Genomic DNA, 19,001 nt, shown 5'->3' on the forward strand with positions numbered 1-19,001 from the left:
AATCCAGTGGATTTCACGTGAAATCCACTCAGAACTCAGTTATTTTAATTAATAATCTTATTTTTTTGGTGTATGACTAAAATACGAAAATAGGCTATTTTCGCGAAAATAGCTTTTTTTGACTAAAATACGAAAATAAGGTTATTTTTTATGAATATTCGTGAAAGGAAGATTATTGACAAAAATGTAGTTAGTTTTTGGATAAAATATATATATTTATTTTTATTATTATTTTTTTTTTTTTTTTTTTGGGGGGGGGGATAAGTTTTGGTAAAACTCTGAAAATAGGGTAAATTTTGGCGAAAATAACATTTTGGAAAAATATGTAGTTAGTTTTTGGATAAAAAATAGTTATTTTCGCGGAAATAAGTTTTGTTAAAAATCTGAAAATAGGGATAGTTTTAGCGAAAATAACATCTTTGACAAACATGTAGTTAATTTATGGCTAAAATAAGGTATTTTCGCGAAAATAAGATTTTGGTAAAAATCTTGAAAGTTTTGGCGAAAATTACATTTTAGGCTCAGCCTGTCATAGGCATGCATGTCGACATCTCCTTTAATATTTATGCAAAAAGCTACAGAAACGAGCTCAGTAGCAAAAGTTTAAACATAAACCCGGTTTAGTGGCACTGGGCAAACGCCAAAGACATAGAACACAAAATCACAAACAAGAAACATAGACCAGCACAAAATTATATAATTAAATATATATATAATTGGTATGTTTATCAAGAATCAAAAGCATCATTGTACTAAAACTGGGAACAAATAATGAAAAACATTATTAAAAATAAAAGCGACTTGTATTTGCTAATCTCTCCTAAATGATTTGGAAATGTAAAAGATTTGAAGAAAATGAAGTCACATGCCAAAACGTGTTCGCCAAATACGGTTTTAAAGATAACATGAATTAGCAAAATCTTCATAAAAATCAAAGAACTGAAAGTTTAGTTATGAAAAGATGCTATATTCAACCTAATATTTTGTTTCAGGTATTCATCTTCAAAAACAAGAAGGCAAGTGCTCTTCAAGTGCCTTTATATCCACGATTTAAATAAAATCCAAGTAATTCATTAAGTCCATCTGCTCAACTACATGCTGGAAACATTTTAATTTTACGAATTTTCTTAAAAACTTTACCATAAAAATCGGGATGAGCAATACTATCAGCAATTAGTGATTTAAGACTACTATTGATGTAGCACATATCTTTGATTGTTCCCTTTAGTACAGAACAGAATTAGTGGGTTATAGTTATAATTATGGGTCTTTGTCATTAACTTAATCCGCTTAATGACAAACAAGTGTGTATAACCGCTTTGATGTTGCACATTTCGGAAAGAGGTGTGATCAACAGAAGCATGTCAAAATACTATCAATAATCATTGTTCAATTTTCCTAAAAACACAATTGTTTCGAAACACTAATGCACCTGTCATATGTGTTTTGAAAAGAATTATCAAGATTCAGACTGTCATCTCATTCACTGGAAATAGAGACTGGTCGATATACGAATATTAACAGAGAAAACAGAAAATGTAAACTCTGTTCACATGACACTGTGGAGTCCGAATACCATTTTCTACTTTGTTGTACAGCCTATTCAGATCTTAGAAAAAAATATCATATTAAATTTAATTGGCCAAATATGGCTAAATTTAAATATTTGATGTCAGTAAAGAGGGATTTATTTTTACAAAACTTAGCCAAGTTTACATATAGTGCTATGAAATTAAGACGTTAAGAAATTAAGCTAGAAGTTTAGCTGCTTCTATTGGTTATATTTTCGTATATATTATTAGGATATTGCTTTTGTGAATATATATGTAATGTTATCACATAATTGCTTTATAAATCAATATACTTTTGTGTTTTGGCCATAATCAGATAGTTTGTAAATGGCCAAAGGCAAACATGCCGATTCGCCAATAAACTCTTGAAACTCTTGTGTTATGTAGACCAAATAAAAGTTTTTTCAATATTTTGGATTAAAAAATTGTCATTTACGGCAACAAAAGAAGGTATTGTCCTCATTTTTTTTAAAAAAAAATAATCTTATTTTCGCAAAAAAAGCTTTATATTATTTAAAAACTAACCACATAGTTTCAGTTTCAGTTTATTGGCAATATCAGCAAATACATGCTTTTGGCCAAAATTAACATCAAATATCACATAGATGGCCACAAAAAAAGAAATGAGAAAATTAACAACATATAAACATATAAGTATTTGATAACTATAATTTTAGGCTACACATGGTTACTCACACATGCTCACATTCACACATATAAGATACATACATATATTAATACAATCAAAATGCTACTGTATGTAACATCTAAACAAATCAAGAGCCACCGGCAGCAAGTACATCGTTTCGTTTGGACATGGCAAAAAAAAAAAAATTCGCTAGGTTCCAGATAGTCCTTGAATTATTACTAGATAAGGTAAATGCAAATTTTTCAATAGTGTTAAACGATCTGTTTATGTTATATTTGTTTCTAAGGTCCATAATGGACAAATACATAAAAAGTGATATTCTGATTCAACCATATTGATAATACATAGTTTACATTTTCTATCTTCTCTAATAATGTTATTGTGTCTTCCAGTTTCAATCTCTAAGGAATGGGCACTCAGTCTGAATCTGGATAAAGCAATTCGATGATTTTCTTTGTCGATGGTATCGATGTATTTTTCAAATTTAAATTCTTTTTTAAACTTAACATAATATTCTAATTTGCTCTGTGAATTTACAATATCGAACCATGTTTGAACATACTGATCACGTAGCCTTTGTTTGAGCAATGGGAAATAATTTCTTTCGTAGTTAAAATTTAAGAAAATATAATTAAACCCAAGCACACAATTGTCAAAAATGTTAATTTCACCAAAACTAACTCTATTTTCTTATTTCTTTCAAAATCTTATTTTCGCGAAAACAACTTTATTTTTGACCAAAGCTTACTATTTTTTGGTCAAAAATTTTATTTTCGCCAAAACTAACTCAATTTCCATATTTCTTTCAAAGTCTTATCGTGAAAATTACCTTATTTTTGACCAAAACTTACTACATTTTGGTCAAAAATGTTATTTTCGCCAAAACTAACTCTATTTTCTTATTTTCGCGAAAATAACTTTATTTTCTTATTTTCGCGAAAATAACTTTATTTTCATCAAAAATAACCTTATTTTCGTATTTTAGTCAAAAAGCTATTTTCGCGAAAATATGTTATTTTCGTATTTTAGTCATACCGTTTTTGTGTATACATATTGGCAAGTGCCTCATGAAGGGTTTATATTTCAAATTTTATTGAAATTGGTCAAAAAATAAAGATGTCAGAGCAATTTTTCATATATTTTTTTCAAAAATAGATCGGAAATCGAGGTGAAATCCAGATTCCGATAAGTGAAATTCACTCATAACTCATTTATTTTAATAAATTTTCTATTTTTGTATACTTATTAGAAATTATTTCACTTCGCTTTCAGATATATTTTCAGTATATTTATCTAACTTCTTCATTTTTAGACCAACTCCATTTAAATTTTAAATATAAACCTATGATAATGCCTTTTCAATTATTTGTTCAACAAAAAAAAACTTGTTAAAAATAAATGAGTTATGAGTGGATTTCACGTCTCAAAAAGTGGATTTCACTTGTCAAAATGTGGATTTTACTTCGATTTCCGATCTTTTTTCAAAATAGGTCTACAACTTTCTTATTTTTGGATCCATTTGCATTAAATTTGAAATATAAATTAACCCATAATGAAGCCTTTTCAATTATTTGTTTAACAAAAAAAACTGTTAAAAATAAATGAGCTATGAGTAGATTTCACGTCTCAAAATGTGGATTTCACTTCGATTTCCGATCTTTTTTCAAAATAGGTCTACAACTTTCTTATTCTTGGATCAATTTGGATAAAATTTGAAATATAAACCCACTATGAAGCCTTTTAAATTATTTGTTAAACAAAAAAAAAAATGTTAAAAATAAATGAGTTGTGAGTGGATATTTCACGTTTCAAAAAGTGGATTTCACTTCGATTTCCGAAAAATCGCTCTAACTTCTTCATTTCTTGATATATTTCAATAACATTTGAAATGTAAGCCCTTTACTAGGCACTTTCCAAAATGTATACAATTTTTTTTTTAATTAATATATCTGAGTTAGGAGAAGATTTCACTTCTCGAAAAGTGGATTTCACCTCGATTTCCGATCTATTTTCGAAGAATTGCTCTAACTTCGTCATTTTTTGACCAATTTCAATAAAATTTAAAATATAAACCCTTTATGAGGCTGTTTCCAATATGTATACAAAAAAATAATAATTAAAATAACTGAGTTCTGAGTGGATTTCACGTTTTGAGTGGATTTCACGTGAAATCCACTGGATTCCTGTATCACCCCGCACCGGGACAAGTGTATGTTTATGAACCTGAATATGCTCCGTTACGAATTTATAGCCAAATGATAAACATTCGATGTGGACCTTAATGGAAGAAATGTAAAAAAAAATGAAGTCGTTTCGAAAGAAACATTTATGAATATGAAAGGATACATTCTACTATTTCATGAACTCAGCTAAGGGTTCATCAACTTCAATGAGCGACAAATCAATGCACTGAAAGTGCTATACGGCTTGACAGATAACGATTTTTTCTTTTTAACATAAAAGCACCATCACCGTTGCCATCACCTTTACAACCGCAGCCAACACCACCACTGCAACCGCTGCCTTCATCATCATCATCATCATCAGCAGCAGCAGCATTTATAAAATACAACAATACTAAATACAATTTGACACATTAATTTATTAAATAAAAAGTAAACAAGTTATTTGACTTTGAAAAACTGAATGAATGCTGACAGAACATCTTAACATACTGAGCATTGTATATGGTTTAATAATTTCTATAAAGGCACACGAGAGAGACAAATCGCAGTTGTGTGTTTTTCTATTATGCTTACCAACTGCATTTTCATGAGAATTAGAACACAATTGTAGTGTAGAAAATACTGTTTCTATTCCGAACATAGAGAGTATTACAAAGAGTTTACATATTTAGACCAATTATCCGTAGCAATATTATTATGGAAACAAGGCTCATTAAAATGTTCATAAATCCTAAGAATTTACATTAGCAAAGGTGGATAATTTTTGTACTTGTGCCAAAATACATAGCTATGTAGAGAAAAATAGCTCCGCTTACCAAGAAGGTGGAGTATGAAAGCCAAGGTAAGTTGATAAGCATAATCTGAGGTACATAATAATGGATAACGATATAGAATATTATGTTCTTCCATATAACCAACAATGCTACTGGGTATATTTCTTCCATGTAGCTAATTTCACTGCTAGAGCAGTGCATACGGGGAATTAATTATGTATTGTTTATCTGATTTACCATCCATTTAGCATCTTATTCATATAATTATTATGCAATATAGTTCGAATGAGGGCAAAATCAGAACCAGGAGTTTATCAGTATATAGGAGTTTTCCCTTTCATGTCTGTGTTTTTAAGTGTGTTTACTTTTAATATACAAAATCTTTTATACATTCTTACTTCTAACCAAACTTAAAGGTATTCTGTAAATGAAACATTTTTCTAGGCATGTTTCACAACTGAATTGGAGTATGATTTTCAACTCCAAACAGACTCAGTTGAATTTTACAAAAGTCTTGAGCTAAAACTCAAGCCTAAAAAACAAAAAATCAGGTAGTAGGATTTGTTATTGGTCCCAGGTAAAATACACATGAGATTGGTCAAGCTTATCAAAGAACCCTGTGAGCTCTATTTTACTTAATTTCTGAACACATTGTCAACAATTAATTACCCTCAATTATGAAACTATGTGAAAAGTTTTCTATTGTTTTCCCGTCTATAACCATCTCACACCTTCATCACACCCTGCCTATAAAATCCATAATTAGGCGACTTTTCTGTATGTTGTGAGACCTTGTAGTGGTGCAATCCAGACAATATTCTCAACAGGTATTCATCGGGTTGCGTAACTTGACATTGCATACTCCTGTTCTCACAAGGCATTGATGTTCATTCACAGGGCCTAAAAACGCAATCTGAATATGGCAAAGCAAACACTTTTATGCGGTGTAAAAGCAACCATTAACTTTTAACTAAAAAACTTTGCTTTCAATTCAAATACAAAACAAATATCACGGATAAACCAATGTAGGTAAATTTTCCTTTATTTGAATCTACAATCTGTATTTTTAGTAGAACAATAAACAAACATGTATGTACCAAGACTTTTCAAAACAAAAGTATGACCAGGAATGGATACAGGATCCATGTACATTTTGGAAACATATTTCATTCCCTCTTTCATGTCACTGGCAACAGTGAACACAAAAAGATTCAAAGTTTTAAGTGCATATCTTGAACTGTTTTTAAAGTTATTGCCAAGGTTAAAGTTGTGCAAAATTGATATAATTTTATAATTAATAGACCACTATCAATCTTCTGTTGTGTGTGTTACATACTTGTATGACTTAAATTTATATTCTGCTAACATTCAGTTTAGTTAAAACATACATTTGACATTCTTATGAACGATGGCATGTGCATCTAATTTGAAGAAAAAACATCACTTCTTCATGTGCAGTTAATTATGGCAGATACTTACAAAGTATGAATAAAATAACTGTACATCATGACGTCACCAAATATTTGCGCTACCTCGATTTACTTCTTGTCATGTAAAATACTAATACAGAATCGAGCCCTTTGGCTCACTGTGTAAATCACCAACCCTCACTACTGACTTTTGCACATGTCAACATTTCTGCTTCAATTGGTTGTGTTTTATAACTTTATTGAGATTATTCATTCCCCGGAATAAATCAATTTCAATAGTATGAATTGTGCCTTAAATCAGCACAGCCAGAAAACAACACTTGAAAACAGATAATATTTAACTGTCAGGGCACAGTACTACAGTTCTTTCCATACATAATGCTGATTATATTTCATGTGTGTGTGTGTTTGTAGTGAGGATTTGAATTTCAATCCTCATTCACACAATAGAAACAAACATTGTCTTGAATTGCTATTTCTCCTCATATATTGTCTATACAAGTCACAGACGGTGCTGCTGAGTTGATGATTGCAGATGGTGGAATGTCTGACTGACTGGTCGTGCCCATGTCAATCTCTGTAACCATGGTCATGCCTGTCGTATCCAGGGGCATTTGGACTGAGGAGGTCACAGGGGTCAATAGGGGATTATCTTCTCCATCCGTGTCCAGCTGGTGCTTGGCTATTTGCTGAAAAATCAACCCTCAAACTCAATTTTAATGTGAGAAAAGAATGATGTAAAATATGCATTATAAACTTATAATAATTAATAATAAGACATCCTTTAAATTGCTTTTCCATATAAAGGACACACAAATATTGTGCTGAAATATTGCATTTAATAATTATATGAAAATCTTGCATTGATATGATAAGGGTTTGAAGAGGAGAAATGAGTAAGGCAATGCAGTCAATATGATGGTTCACAGTAATTGATGATTCAATCATTCCTAATCAGTTGCAGTGAACTAGAGCCATCACAAGAGTGATAAGCTGCCCAAATGGTGGCACATTTGCATGGGGTTGCAATTTGAAGCCATGTTATTAAGTATATAACCACAAATCTATCTTTTGATCATCATATACATATACTTAATATCAATGTAACTCAAGAAGGTAGTAGTAGTGATATCTGGAACGGCTGATAAGTCATTTACAAAAAAATCATGGATGGAGGGACGGACAGGCTGAAAGGGCACACGGTTAATTTTGATAAACTAATTTACTGTAGTCTTTTTTTCAGCTTTCAAGGGAATGGCGGGGGCCTCAGAAAGGGGAAAAAGTGTTGTGTGGGCAAAAAGGTGAAAAATACTGTATGATTCATGTAATGTTCAACTTGTTTTCAAACCTTTTATTTAACAAACCTGCTGACATATTCATGGATGGCACTTTATTGCTACAATTGCTAAATGTTTAGGGTTCAATGGTCCTCCTCCAAAGGGGATATTTAAGCCTAGGTAGCGGAATAAAATATACTTTTTGGAGCCAAATTCCGGCCCAAAAAGGGCCAGAAAAATAAACTGAAGTTTAACCAGAACAAAAATGATTTTCCATGAAAACAATAGAAATTGGTAGAAACAATTTCTATAATTTGCTTTAAAAGATTTAAAATGTCTAAATACATTTTAAACCAAAAGAAAACCTAACAACTGTATACATTACTGATTTCAAAATATTTTTTCAAGTAATATCAATGTGACAAATTGAAATTATAGGCCAAACTTTAACAAAAAAAACAAACAACATAACTAAATAAGCTTTGAACTGTTGTTTCACTTTGAGTTCTTTCACTAAGAGTCTATCAATTAAACACTTATCTTTATCATTGTTATCAGCAGAGTTATTGCAAAAAGTCAACATGATAACATTATTAAAGGACAGATCATAGTTGTTTTACCAGATTATAGCAGTTCCTCAAAAACATCTTCCTTAACATATGGGGAAAAAACAAACCAAAAAAACACATATTAAAGTCATTATTCCTCCATGTTAAAAAGTGTAATGAATCATGAAAATCATTAAATGTGAAAGTAAAGACAAGCCTCAACACAAGAGTGTTCATACCTGTAAAGCCTCTAGCTGCGCGGGGTCAGTGATGACATACACCTGCTGGGTGTTGTCTCCCAGGGTAAATGCCAGGCCCCCTTGCTGAAGGAGGGTATGGTCTGTCAGGGGGTTTGCCAGGACTCCTACCCCGCCGTCACCACCAACAAACGCAAACTGAAACAATAGCATCACAGTTTAATTAAACATTCTTAATAAGTAAACCATAAGAATTTCTTATGGTTTACACACGCATGTTTTGTGACGAAAAAGCTATTGCAACAGTGGTTGAAATAAGTACAATCCTGCAATCACTCAACTGGTAAAATGTTTGCCTGCTTGTTCAAATTCTGATTTTAATAAGAATTTGAGCATGTCCAAAGGAGGAATTCTGGTGTCTGTTAACATGTACATTGTTCAGTATAAAATATCCTGGTTAACACTTAATCTACATTTAATTAGTAATGTTGTTTATCATATAGCAGTGAAAGTAAACAAATGTGCTCATGAACATAGGTCATTAAATAACAAATATTAAATGAGTCATCAATATTAGTTGTGCAACCTGTTGTTGTTCTGACGTGTTTATCACCAATGCACCCTCCCCCTCATCTGTCTGTTCATGTGTGTTGATGAAGTTGAGCCGAGGTCTTTTCTCAAGAGGTTCAAGAGATTCTATGTCAGGACCTAAAACGGAAATATATTTTGCTGGATTTTATTCAAAGGATTTTTGATGTGAGGAAGATTCCGGTGATTTTGACATCTCCCTGCTCAAGGGGTGAGTTTAAGTTCACCTCCACAGCCTGGTTGGGAAAAGCACTGATAGGTGTAAAAGCTAAAATTTCCCTAAATGTGCAAAATTTAGCCTTATAAAAATGGTGCTTTAAAACCAAATTGGAAAATAATTAACATTGTAGCTAAAGATATAACTCTTCTCCTAACATCCTGTGAAAAGGTTTTAAAAGTTAAATTAATTGCAGTTTTGGTAATAACAATTTTAACAAACCTTGTTATTGAACAGACAAACAGCAGTAGAAGCTAGGCTTTATAGCTGGATTGTATCTGATTAGTTATACAGATAAAGTGCTGTATATGACTACATGTGTGTCACTGTGTTAGTTGTAATAAATATGGAATTGGTTGCTACCTGTCAAACTAAAGTTGTGACGTTCTCATTGTGATTTATCATTGTATGTTCTTTAAAAAAGGCTGAATTTCAAGACTAGTTGCTTTCGTGCTTTATGTTTCTAAACATCTCAACCTAATTTTGAAGATAATAAAATCTTCAAACATTTCATACTGAAATTTAATACATATGTAATTGGGTTTTACAGTAAGTGCGATAATAATTTTGAGGTTCAACATGTAATAAACCAATATCTAAAAACAATGTACTTAACCTTTAGAACATAAACATTCCTACTTCAAATGGTTAAATCTTGAAAGACGAACCTAACATTTGTTCTTCTTGCATTTTTGTCTGCTGCTGTAGCTGCTGTTGTTGTTGTTGTTGGAATAATAGGGCCTCGCTCTCAGCGGTCACATTTTCCCCATGAGCGGTGCGTTTGTGCATTGCAAGTGTGGAGGTCTGGCGGTACGTCTTGCCACACCGGTCACATGTGTATGGCTTTGAGTGTGTGTGGACCACATGGTGCTTGTACAAACTCGAGTATTCTGTGAATCTCTTCCCGCAACCAAGAACTGTACACACATACGGCTTCTCACCTGGAATATGTAATACAGAATTAATATTTAACATTTGTCATGCCTACTTAAGTAAAGTGTTGCAAACACAATATTGTATATATTAAGAATGATAGGCAGTTAAAATTTATAAGGTTAACTTTACCATACAACTCATCTTTCTCGTTCCTGCATAACACTGTATTTGAAGAAAAAATGTAAATAATACAAATATCCCATAAGACTTACCTGTGTGTATCCTCACATGGTTTTTGTAGTTTGTGGCCGATGCAAATGATCTGCCACAGTCTTCCTCAGGACAGATGTAAGGACGTTCACCAGTGTGAGTGCGAATGTGAACTTTCCGGATGTTTGAGGTTGTAAAAGACCGATCACAACCAACAAACGGACATTTGAATGGCCTTTCACCTGCAAATTCAAAATATTGAAAATGTAATATTCATTTTTGAACTAAGCTTAATTTCTGTTCCTTGTTACATGAAACTTGTTCCTCTTGAACTATGCAGACTAATTGTAGTTGTTAGTTATCATACAAATATCACAAAACTATTCTTAAAAACAAGCAGAACTTTGAATCCACATTGTAGAATTATAAAATATGAACTGTATGCACATACCAGTGTGTGTACGAACATGTTTTTGTAGATCGCCAGATGTTTTGAATGCTTTGTCACAGTTCTGCTGTGGACACTTGTATGGTTTCTCGCCTGTGTGAACACGCATGTGGGACTTGAGTCCGTATCCTGTGGCAAATGCCTTTCCACAGTGCTCATAGTCACACTTGAACGGTCGGTCTCCTGTGTGTGACCTCTCATGTACCTGCACATTATTTTTACTACAGTCCTTTAGACAATAACCGATTGATGTTTTTCAAAGCACTATTAATCTAAATTAGTTTTTCCAGAAAACATTTTGTAAGAAACACATCAAATGCAATATAAATGCTGAAAACATTCCCGATTCGACTATATCTAAACAGCAGTTTAAGAAGTTTTCCTATATTAAAAAGAATAATGTTATCACCAGTACCCACCCTTAGGTGATGTAGGGTAGTGTAGTATCGCCCACATCCCTCAAACTTGCAGCGGTAACCTTTCTCCAGGATCAGCTGGCTCACCTTGTCACCATCAAAATTCTGTACCTGGGATGTACACATTTAACTTAAGGCTTTGAATATATTGGACATGTACCCAACGTCATTTTTACAGTTGGTAAATGTACCAATAGGAGAGCATATTTAAGACAGGATTAGATATCTGACAGACACCATTTTGTTTTAAATAAATATATCAACTGCCTGTTCAAAATCAATCAAGTACTTGTGATGTATGATTTGTTAAGAAATATTAACACTTTTGTCTAATATTCTGTCATTAATGTGTATACCGGTATGCAACAAACAAGGTAGCTCTGTCGTCATGGAACACCAAGGAAGGACATGGTTATAATGAAGCCATATGTTTTGTTTGATAATTTTACTTAAATGACAATGGAAAGCTTCAAATTTACTATTACCTGCTTGAAATATTAAAAAGTTCAGCCATGACATTCTTACTAGGGTCATGGGTTTTGTACCAGACATGTCGTCTTTATGTTTCAAACATCTGTGACTTGTTAGTTCAAAATTCCTTTCTGTGCATAGCAAAGTCACAGCTGGATACAACCACCTATAATACATCTGCATTCATGCAGAATTCTAACCAGATTAACCTCTACGTATGACCTTGACCTTCAAAGTTGGGAAGTAGGTCTGCACCGGACATGAAATACGGACAGAAGGACAGACAGTGTGATTTTAATATAGCTTTTGGGAAAAAACATTGATAATACTGGTACTTCCTTAAAAGTTTAGACATCAAATGATATGCTATTGAAGAAAAAACTTGCAGGTAAAGGGATATAACTTAATAAGATATCAATGAAGAGATTAAAGCTGAATCTACACAAAATGTAAAGTCTTCAATAAGAACAGTAAAGTAAACATGTTTTTATCTTGACATGAGACTACAGTTATTCATTTGTATAGCATATGAACTAGAACATTCCCTACAATGGTTGTGGAGAGCCCAGGCTTCTTGTCATCTCCAGTGTTAGATACTGTCTCCTGGAAGGCCCCCACTGTAGCCACATGGCCAACCTTGCAAAACAAACAGGAATGAAATTTGAGTATTCAAAACTTTTTAGATTCAGTGTTAATATCAGTTCTCTAAAGTAATAATTTAATAGATGGGAAATAGAGTCTAAATTATATGAATTTGTCAAATGTTATAATCCCATTGCATTAGTCATTTTGTGTTCTTACAATCATGTACAGTGTAAACTATTAAATACTATACAGACAATATAAACATTACCATGTCTTCTTATCAGTATGAAACATGCAAAACTACAGTCTTCTTTGCTCCCTTCAAAAAATCCTTTTTTGACTAGTATTACCTGAGAATTATCATTGTTGAGGGGGTCGACAGTAAGAATGCCATTTGAGAGTACCCCTTGGACTGCAGAAACCTGTGTAGTGAGCTGGTCAAGGGTAAGGGTGGTCGGTTCAAAGCTCCGCCCCTCAACAAGACCACCCAGTGGGCTAGGCTGGGTCGCCAGGTATGCTGTTGTACCATCTTCCAATATAATTGCCTGCAGACCATCTTGAAACAACGGCAGTGGTATATTGATTCAAAACATAGTTATCACTCATAATGAGAACTGCCCCAAAGTCAGACTTGTGCCCAACACATATTAATGTGATAAACATTTGTGCATAAAAAACAAGAAAGGACACAAAGAAGTTGTAACTATGCGCCACTCTTCAGAGGCATAAATATAGCAGCAATGCGAACTTTAATATTCAAATATCAGGATACATTTGGTATGTGGCCAGCCTAGATAAAGACTGACAGAGGTTCAATAACTGCTTTAGTAAAAAGATATTGATGATTGTTTCCACCCATTGTTGAAATACATTAATAAAATCAGCAAGTAATCTGCCCAGATTAAATGAACAAAAAATCAAAATAAAAAACTCATTACAATAAACTACAATTCTTAGTCACTAATGATCTGCTTACAAATCTCTTTTAAAAAAAATGGGAAAAGCAGAAAAGCCATCAAAAGTATGTGAGTACCTTTGACTGCTTGATTGATGAATGAGGTAGCAGGGTCCTCCAGAGAGCCATGCTGGGAAACAACAGGGTTTGAAACAGGGTCACCAGATCCCATGGAAGGAGCGCCCATGGAGGACAGCAGGTTCAAGGATGGAACTGCAAACACAAACAATCAGTGTCTTAGTGTGCTTGTTTCAAGGCATATGATTTCAACTACCACAGTCAGTTTGAACAGACACTCTTTACAATTTCTAACATCAACAAAATAATTAACTTGTACAAAGAAAATTCAATGAAAAGGAAATAATCTGTCATTCTTAACTACTCATCTATGACTGACAAAAAATAAATGGTACCCTGGCTAGTAACCGCCTGAACAACTGCTGTAGTTCCATCCTCCAGTGTAATTGTTTGACCCTCAAGGAATTTAGCTCCAGCTGAAATATTCATACTAAATTAACAAAATTGTACATGTTCTTACAAAAAACCAGATATAGAATTATTGTCAACATAAGACTTATTTTTACCAGCTTTTTTTAAATACTCATCTCATCTTTGACAATTCATATTAAATGCCAATCAACACAAAAATTCTATGAATTAATTCTAATGAAAGGAATTTTATCAAGAAACTAAAATGAAAGTTTCCTTACAAGGGTGCTGTATAAAGGCGGTGTTTCCGTCAGCGAGAGTAATGGCCTGTACAGTCTGTGTGGGTTGAGCTAGCACCTGGCTCCCAGCAAGCCCCACAGAATCCAGGTTAAGATTAATTGTTTGCTGGACACCAGCATGACCTGCTTCAGAACCCTGGAACACCGTAACCACAAGAACCAACTTAAGGGCAACTTCAACAAAATAACATGTATAAACTTATGCAAAAATAAAAAATAAATCATTTGTTTGAAACAAGGTAAATCATTAAAGCAAGTATTTTTCTGATAGTTTTTTTTTTAAAAGAGCTCACTTTTCCTGGCAGTTGTTTCTAAAAGAGTTTTTTCTGTTAGTTGTTTATCAAATGATTTCCTGCCTCAAGCATTCAAGCCACTTAGTGACTTACAAAAGGCATTCAATGATGTAATAAAAATTTGTTGGAATTTTGTAATCAAATTAGTTGTTTTTTAGTTTAAACACTGTTAATTCTAGTGTTTAAATTGTAGAAATTGTAAAACATAGGCTGATTTGGAAACAGGTCAAAAGAAATGATCAGCCACTAATGCAAACCCATGTTTTGGAAAAGTAGAGTTATACATATATAATAATTAGATTAGTGACAGCCCTAGCGATGACATTAGCAGCCTAGTTTTATAATTCCCACAGAGCTGAACTTTAGTTTTAAGTTTGTTGATATTATATAATTTATGACCTTTCACAGTTTGTTTCTAAAATAAACTATTTCAATTGAAAATTTTGACTGTTTTTATTTCTGTTGGAAGCATATGTAATAACAAGAGCTGTCACAGAGACAGCGCACACAAATATTCTGCAGCTTATAAGTTTAAGGATAGGAAAAGTTTGGTGAAACATGCATACGGCTCTTTATAAATGTAGTTGTGCACTGCACACTTGAGTCCTAATGTGTCACAAAACAGTTTGATCAGATCAAATTTAAACAAATGTATTATTTATGTGTGAGCAGGTTCAGGTTTCCCAAATATTACAACACTAGTTTCTGGTTTTCAAATTGTTAAAATGTTCCTTTTTAGTAGATGATACTTAAAATGGAACTGCTTAAATACTGATTTAAAAAAACAACACCCAAAGACTGATAAGTCACGGAAAAGAAAGAGTAAAAGAGAATGAAAAGAAAATTACTTGAAAGCAAAAGCGTAAAGGCATTTTTCTAAGAAATCTTACTTCATTTAAAACATCAATCATCAGATTAACAAAATAGTCCTATTTTTAGGCTAGGTTGATCTAGTTGTAATTTGGTCAGGTCTAGTAAAGTCTAAGACTCACTTGGTGATTCATGTAAATTGGATTGTTGAGTAATGTTGTATAATGTCTCAATGCAATAGATCAAGTAGTTGCAGAGATATTATCCTATGAGTGCTAACACGCCAAACCTTCACTAGAATTTCGGAGTTGAATAATAAAGGCCCATATTTGCATTATATTCGTAAAAAGGTTATCTAACTTCATTAATATAGGATTTGATGAATGTGACCTCATATCTAATGTTTCAATGCAATACATGATGTATTTGTTGAGATAATGACTTTAAGGTGCTTACATACAAAACCTTAACGAAGACGCAGATGCCATGGTGAGTAGTATAGCTCTCCTTATTCTTTGAATATTCAAGCTAAAAAGGTAATCAAATTGATATGAAAATATATGCACATGTTCTGGCACATAATAATACTTTGCTCAGGATGTCGAGCAATATCAATCTGTCCAAGAACTCCTGACATGTTACAACACAACAATAAATTTATCATTTACTTAAGTACCTCATCTGTAGATGTTGGCATCAAGAACTGTATGACATCATGGTCAGTTGCACCAGCCATGTCACTGGGCAGGTTAGCCGTCACTGCAATACTTCCATTTTCTTCAGTAAGCATGGTCGGCTCATTCCCTTCCACTGGCAAGATGTGGCTGTCTGACAACTCCCCGGTTGTCAACATACTGTGACCATTCCCATCTTAATAAGAAAGGTATTACAATAACATGAAATACTTACTGTTACAGTGAATAAAGAAAGGATTTACATTAATGATGCCAAATGCATTAAAAAAAACATAGCCCAACAAAGTTTCCTCTCCTTTGTTTAAAAGAAATGTAAGTAAATGTTTCTGTTATATCTTAAATTTTTTTTTGATCAAAAGTAATATTCTTTAGCTGGAAAGCTCAGATTTTCAGTCCATAATTTAAGTTGAACTTGTTTTTAATCATATTATAGAATACAAGAAGCTTTTGGAATGTAATCAACGAACCGTTTTCTTCCTTTATTTCATGTTGAACAGAGAGGTCTCCCTCCTCTCCTAAGATCTGATCTCCGCCAGCCTCCATGTCATGGCCTCCCAGGGATTGTTCATCATCTGTGCTGGATGACTTATAAACCTTAATACTCTCCGGCATCAGCTCAATGGTCTCCAACTGTGAATCACTATCTGCATGACTCCCTGAAAAGTGAAAGCATGTTAAATATAATTCTAAGGAATGTTCTTTAAAATGAATCAAGTTAACAACTTTGCATATGCAACATAGTATCAGTAATTCCAGCCGTTGTTAGTAATTGCAATAGATAATTAAGCATTCTGTATTCATGAAAATCAAGTTAAGTCAACTCAACTTACATAATACTTTAATGCTAACAGCTTCTCCTGCATCATGTATCTCCTGTTTGATGTCCGGGTGTGAGAGTTCGGACATAATGAGGTCATGTTCCCCCTCCTCCTGTAGTTCCTCCATAGCACACACGTACTAACACTTTTCTGTACTGGCCTATTTGAGGTATAATAACAAATATGAACTGGCTAGAAAAATATTAAAGCTAATGGATTTAAAATTATGTACACACATGTTTGAAAGATTAAAACAACAAAATACATTCACCATTGTTTAAAGGAGAAACATTCTAACAGCAATATTGTATACCTTAAAAAATCATTCACTCCAAAGCAGAGCGAATCAAGAATAGTGTGAATGAGTTTGATTACGAAAATATGTTTTACAGCTAACTTTCGTTCGACTGCAAAAATTAAATGATTACCCTAAATCAATAAATTAGAGAAGAACAAATTAACTAGACAAACATTCTAGACAATCAAAATACAGCAAAACCTATTTTAAAATGAGAAATCAAACCGAAAGTAGGTCAACCAAATGCTTTGGTTACGAATTATTCTTTTAGTTTTACCTGCCCTCAGTAACGGAAGCCATTTTGAATAACTAAGCTTAATCTTTTCAATTACTTAATGTACCATTTATATAAAACAATTCAGCTGCATAATCAGACAGCTTTGCCAACTCAAAACAAACATTTTAGGATCCAGGACCATTGTTTTCATTTTTGACAAGGAACACTGGGAAAACTTACCCAAAAATCCCTAGCAAGTACCGCCATGCACTGCGACACTTTTACAGGGAACCAGTCAGCAGGAAAACAGTAATTATTTTATGTTATAACGGCGTAGAAAAAGTCGGTCAAATATTTCCAGAATATTGTAGTTAAGCTATGTTCCTTAAATATTGCTGCTAATTTAACCTATAGATGTTCACAGCACTCATTCTAACTGAATACTTTGGATATGCAATGGAAAAAACACAAATGATCTGAAAAAATAAAATAAAATTATTTAATAATGATGAAGTGGCGCCGGAAAGTGCCGCGAGTTGTATCATCAGCCGGCCCAGACTGATTACTATGCTGCTAAAATAGTACATGTGTCATAAATGTTACTATGAAAGAAACTAACTTGCTTGTAACAGATGAAATTATTATCTATAAAATAGTACACCGAAACATAAACATTTTGTTTGTTATGTTATATGTTAGTTCAATTGTCAATATCACAGATCTGAGAAGGATAAGAGTCATCGCTATTTAACTGACTTACAAATGCCTGTACGCTATTTCACTAGAATATGTTCAGTTTTTAAAACTTATAATTTTAATCTCAGATATGAAAACTGTGTAGATGTCATCATTTGCCATCAGTAAGAACAACTTTGAGGCAAGTCAGGTATGGAACAGCCTCCAAAATGAAATATGTTGCTCTCAAAACTACCTGGAATTTAGAAGGCTGATCCGCACTTGGACAGGGCTCACTTGTAAATAATATTTTATAAATTGAAAATAAAAAGAAATTGAGAATTAAGAGGTGCTTCACCGGAACATATTGTATCCTTTGTCCTAATAATTACCTCTTTAATTAAAGCAATTACCGGTTACAAATATTTTTTCTAGCAAGCTGAAGTAAAAAAAGAAATAAGTTAAAACATTTTTTTACCAACTACACATTATTATCCCATGGTGTAAATCCCATGTTCATAATGCTGCTTACAAATTGGCTGTTTAAAATGTATATCATTATTATTCTTAATTTATACTCTTTAAAGAACTAACCATTTTACAGTGGTATGTGAACTAGCGGATCCGTGCACGTGTGGACTGGCCGTACAGCCGGCAAAACTAGTTGATGTTATCATTGTATACAGTGCTCTAGCCTACGTCTTACTTTTTGCAATTGTCTGCATGAATGTAATAAGAAACGGCTTTTCCAAACATGCAACATATTTAAAACTATATGCTTTAATTTTCAAGTCACCAGTTCATTGTTTTGTTTAGTTATGTTATTATGTATGTTTGTTATTCATGTCGGAAAATAGCTTGATGGGCTAATGTTTTATGACATGTTATAATTCACCCATTTTAAATAAAGATTCTTGTATCTTGTATGGATCTCCCGTTTAGTCTTGAAGTGCCGGATGCACGTAACGAGAGACCCATACTTAAGGTCATACCAAATTGTTTTTACGTTTAAGCGCCAACCCTTAGTACGACAGCTCCCACATAAAATTTATCATTTTCTGATATCAAAT

General features: G+C 33.0%; 1 protein-coding gene across 1 annotated transcript; it reads right to left on the reverse strand.

Moving 5' to 3' along the window:
* Positions 1-6,193: 6,193 nt before the first annotated feature.
* LOC128232519 (zinc finger protein 76-like) lies at positions 6,194-17,548 on the reverse strand. Its single transcript, XM_052946105.1, has 16 exons — positions 17,497-17,548; positions 16,754-16,901; positions 16,391-16,579; positions 15,905-16,098; positions 14,108-14,261; positions 13,811-13,891; positions 13,476-13,610; positions 12,793-12,998; positions 12,407-12,493; positions 11,390-11,497; positions 10,974-11,175; positions 10,585-10,764; positions 10,105-10,377; positions 9,218-9,339; positions 8,674-8,829; positions 6,194-7,298 (listed from the first exon to the last, which is right to left on the reverse strand). Exons 2-16 carry the CDS (start codon positions 16,866-16,868, stop codon positions 7,092-7,094), a joined length of 2,409 nt encoding a protein of 802 aa, XP_052802065.1. The 5' UTR covers positions 16,869-16,901; positions 17,497-17,548; the 3' UTR covers positions 6,194-7,091.
* Between the last annotated feature and the right edge of the window lie 1,453 nt (positions 17,549-19,001).

This window comes from Mya arenaria, chromosome 4 (genome assembly GCF_026914265.1).
Source record: "Mya arenaria isolate MELC-2E11 chromosome 4, ASM2691426v1".
Taxonomy (NCBI): Eukaryota; Metazoa; Mollusca; class Bivalvia; order Myida; family Myidae; genus Mya; species Mya arenaria.

Coding starts and splice junctions, on each gene's coding strand:
- LOC128232519 (XM_052946105.1), bottom strand. CDS start 16,868: ATGGAGGAACTACAGGAGGAGGGGGAACATGACCTCATTATGTCCGAA. Junction 14,262..15,904: donor TGCCAACATCTACAGATGAG/GTACTTAAGTAA, acceptor ACGGTGTTCCAG/GGTTCTGAAGCAGGTCATGC. Junction 9,340..10,104: donor GCAAGAAGAACAAATGTTAG/GTTCGTCTTTCA, acceptor TTTCCGTTTTAG/GTCCTGACATAGAATCTCTT.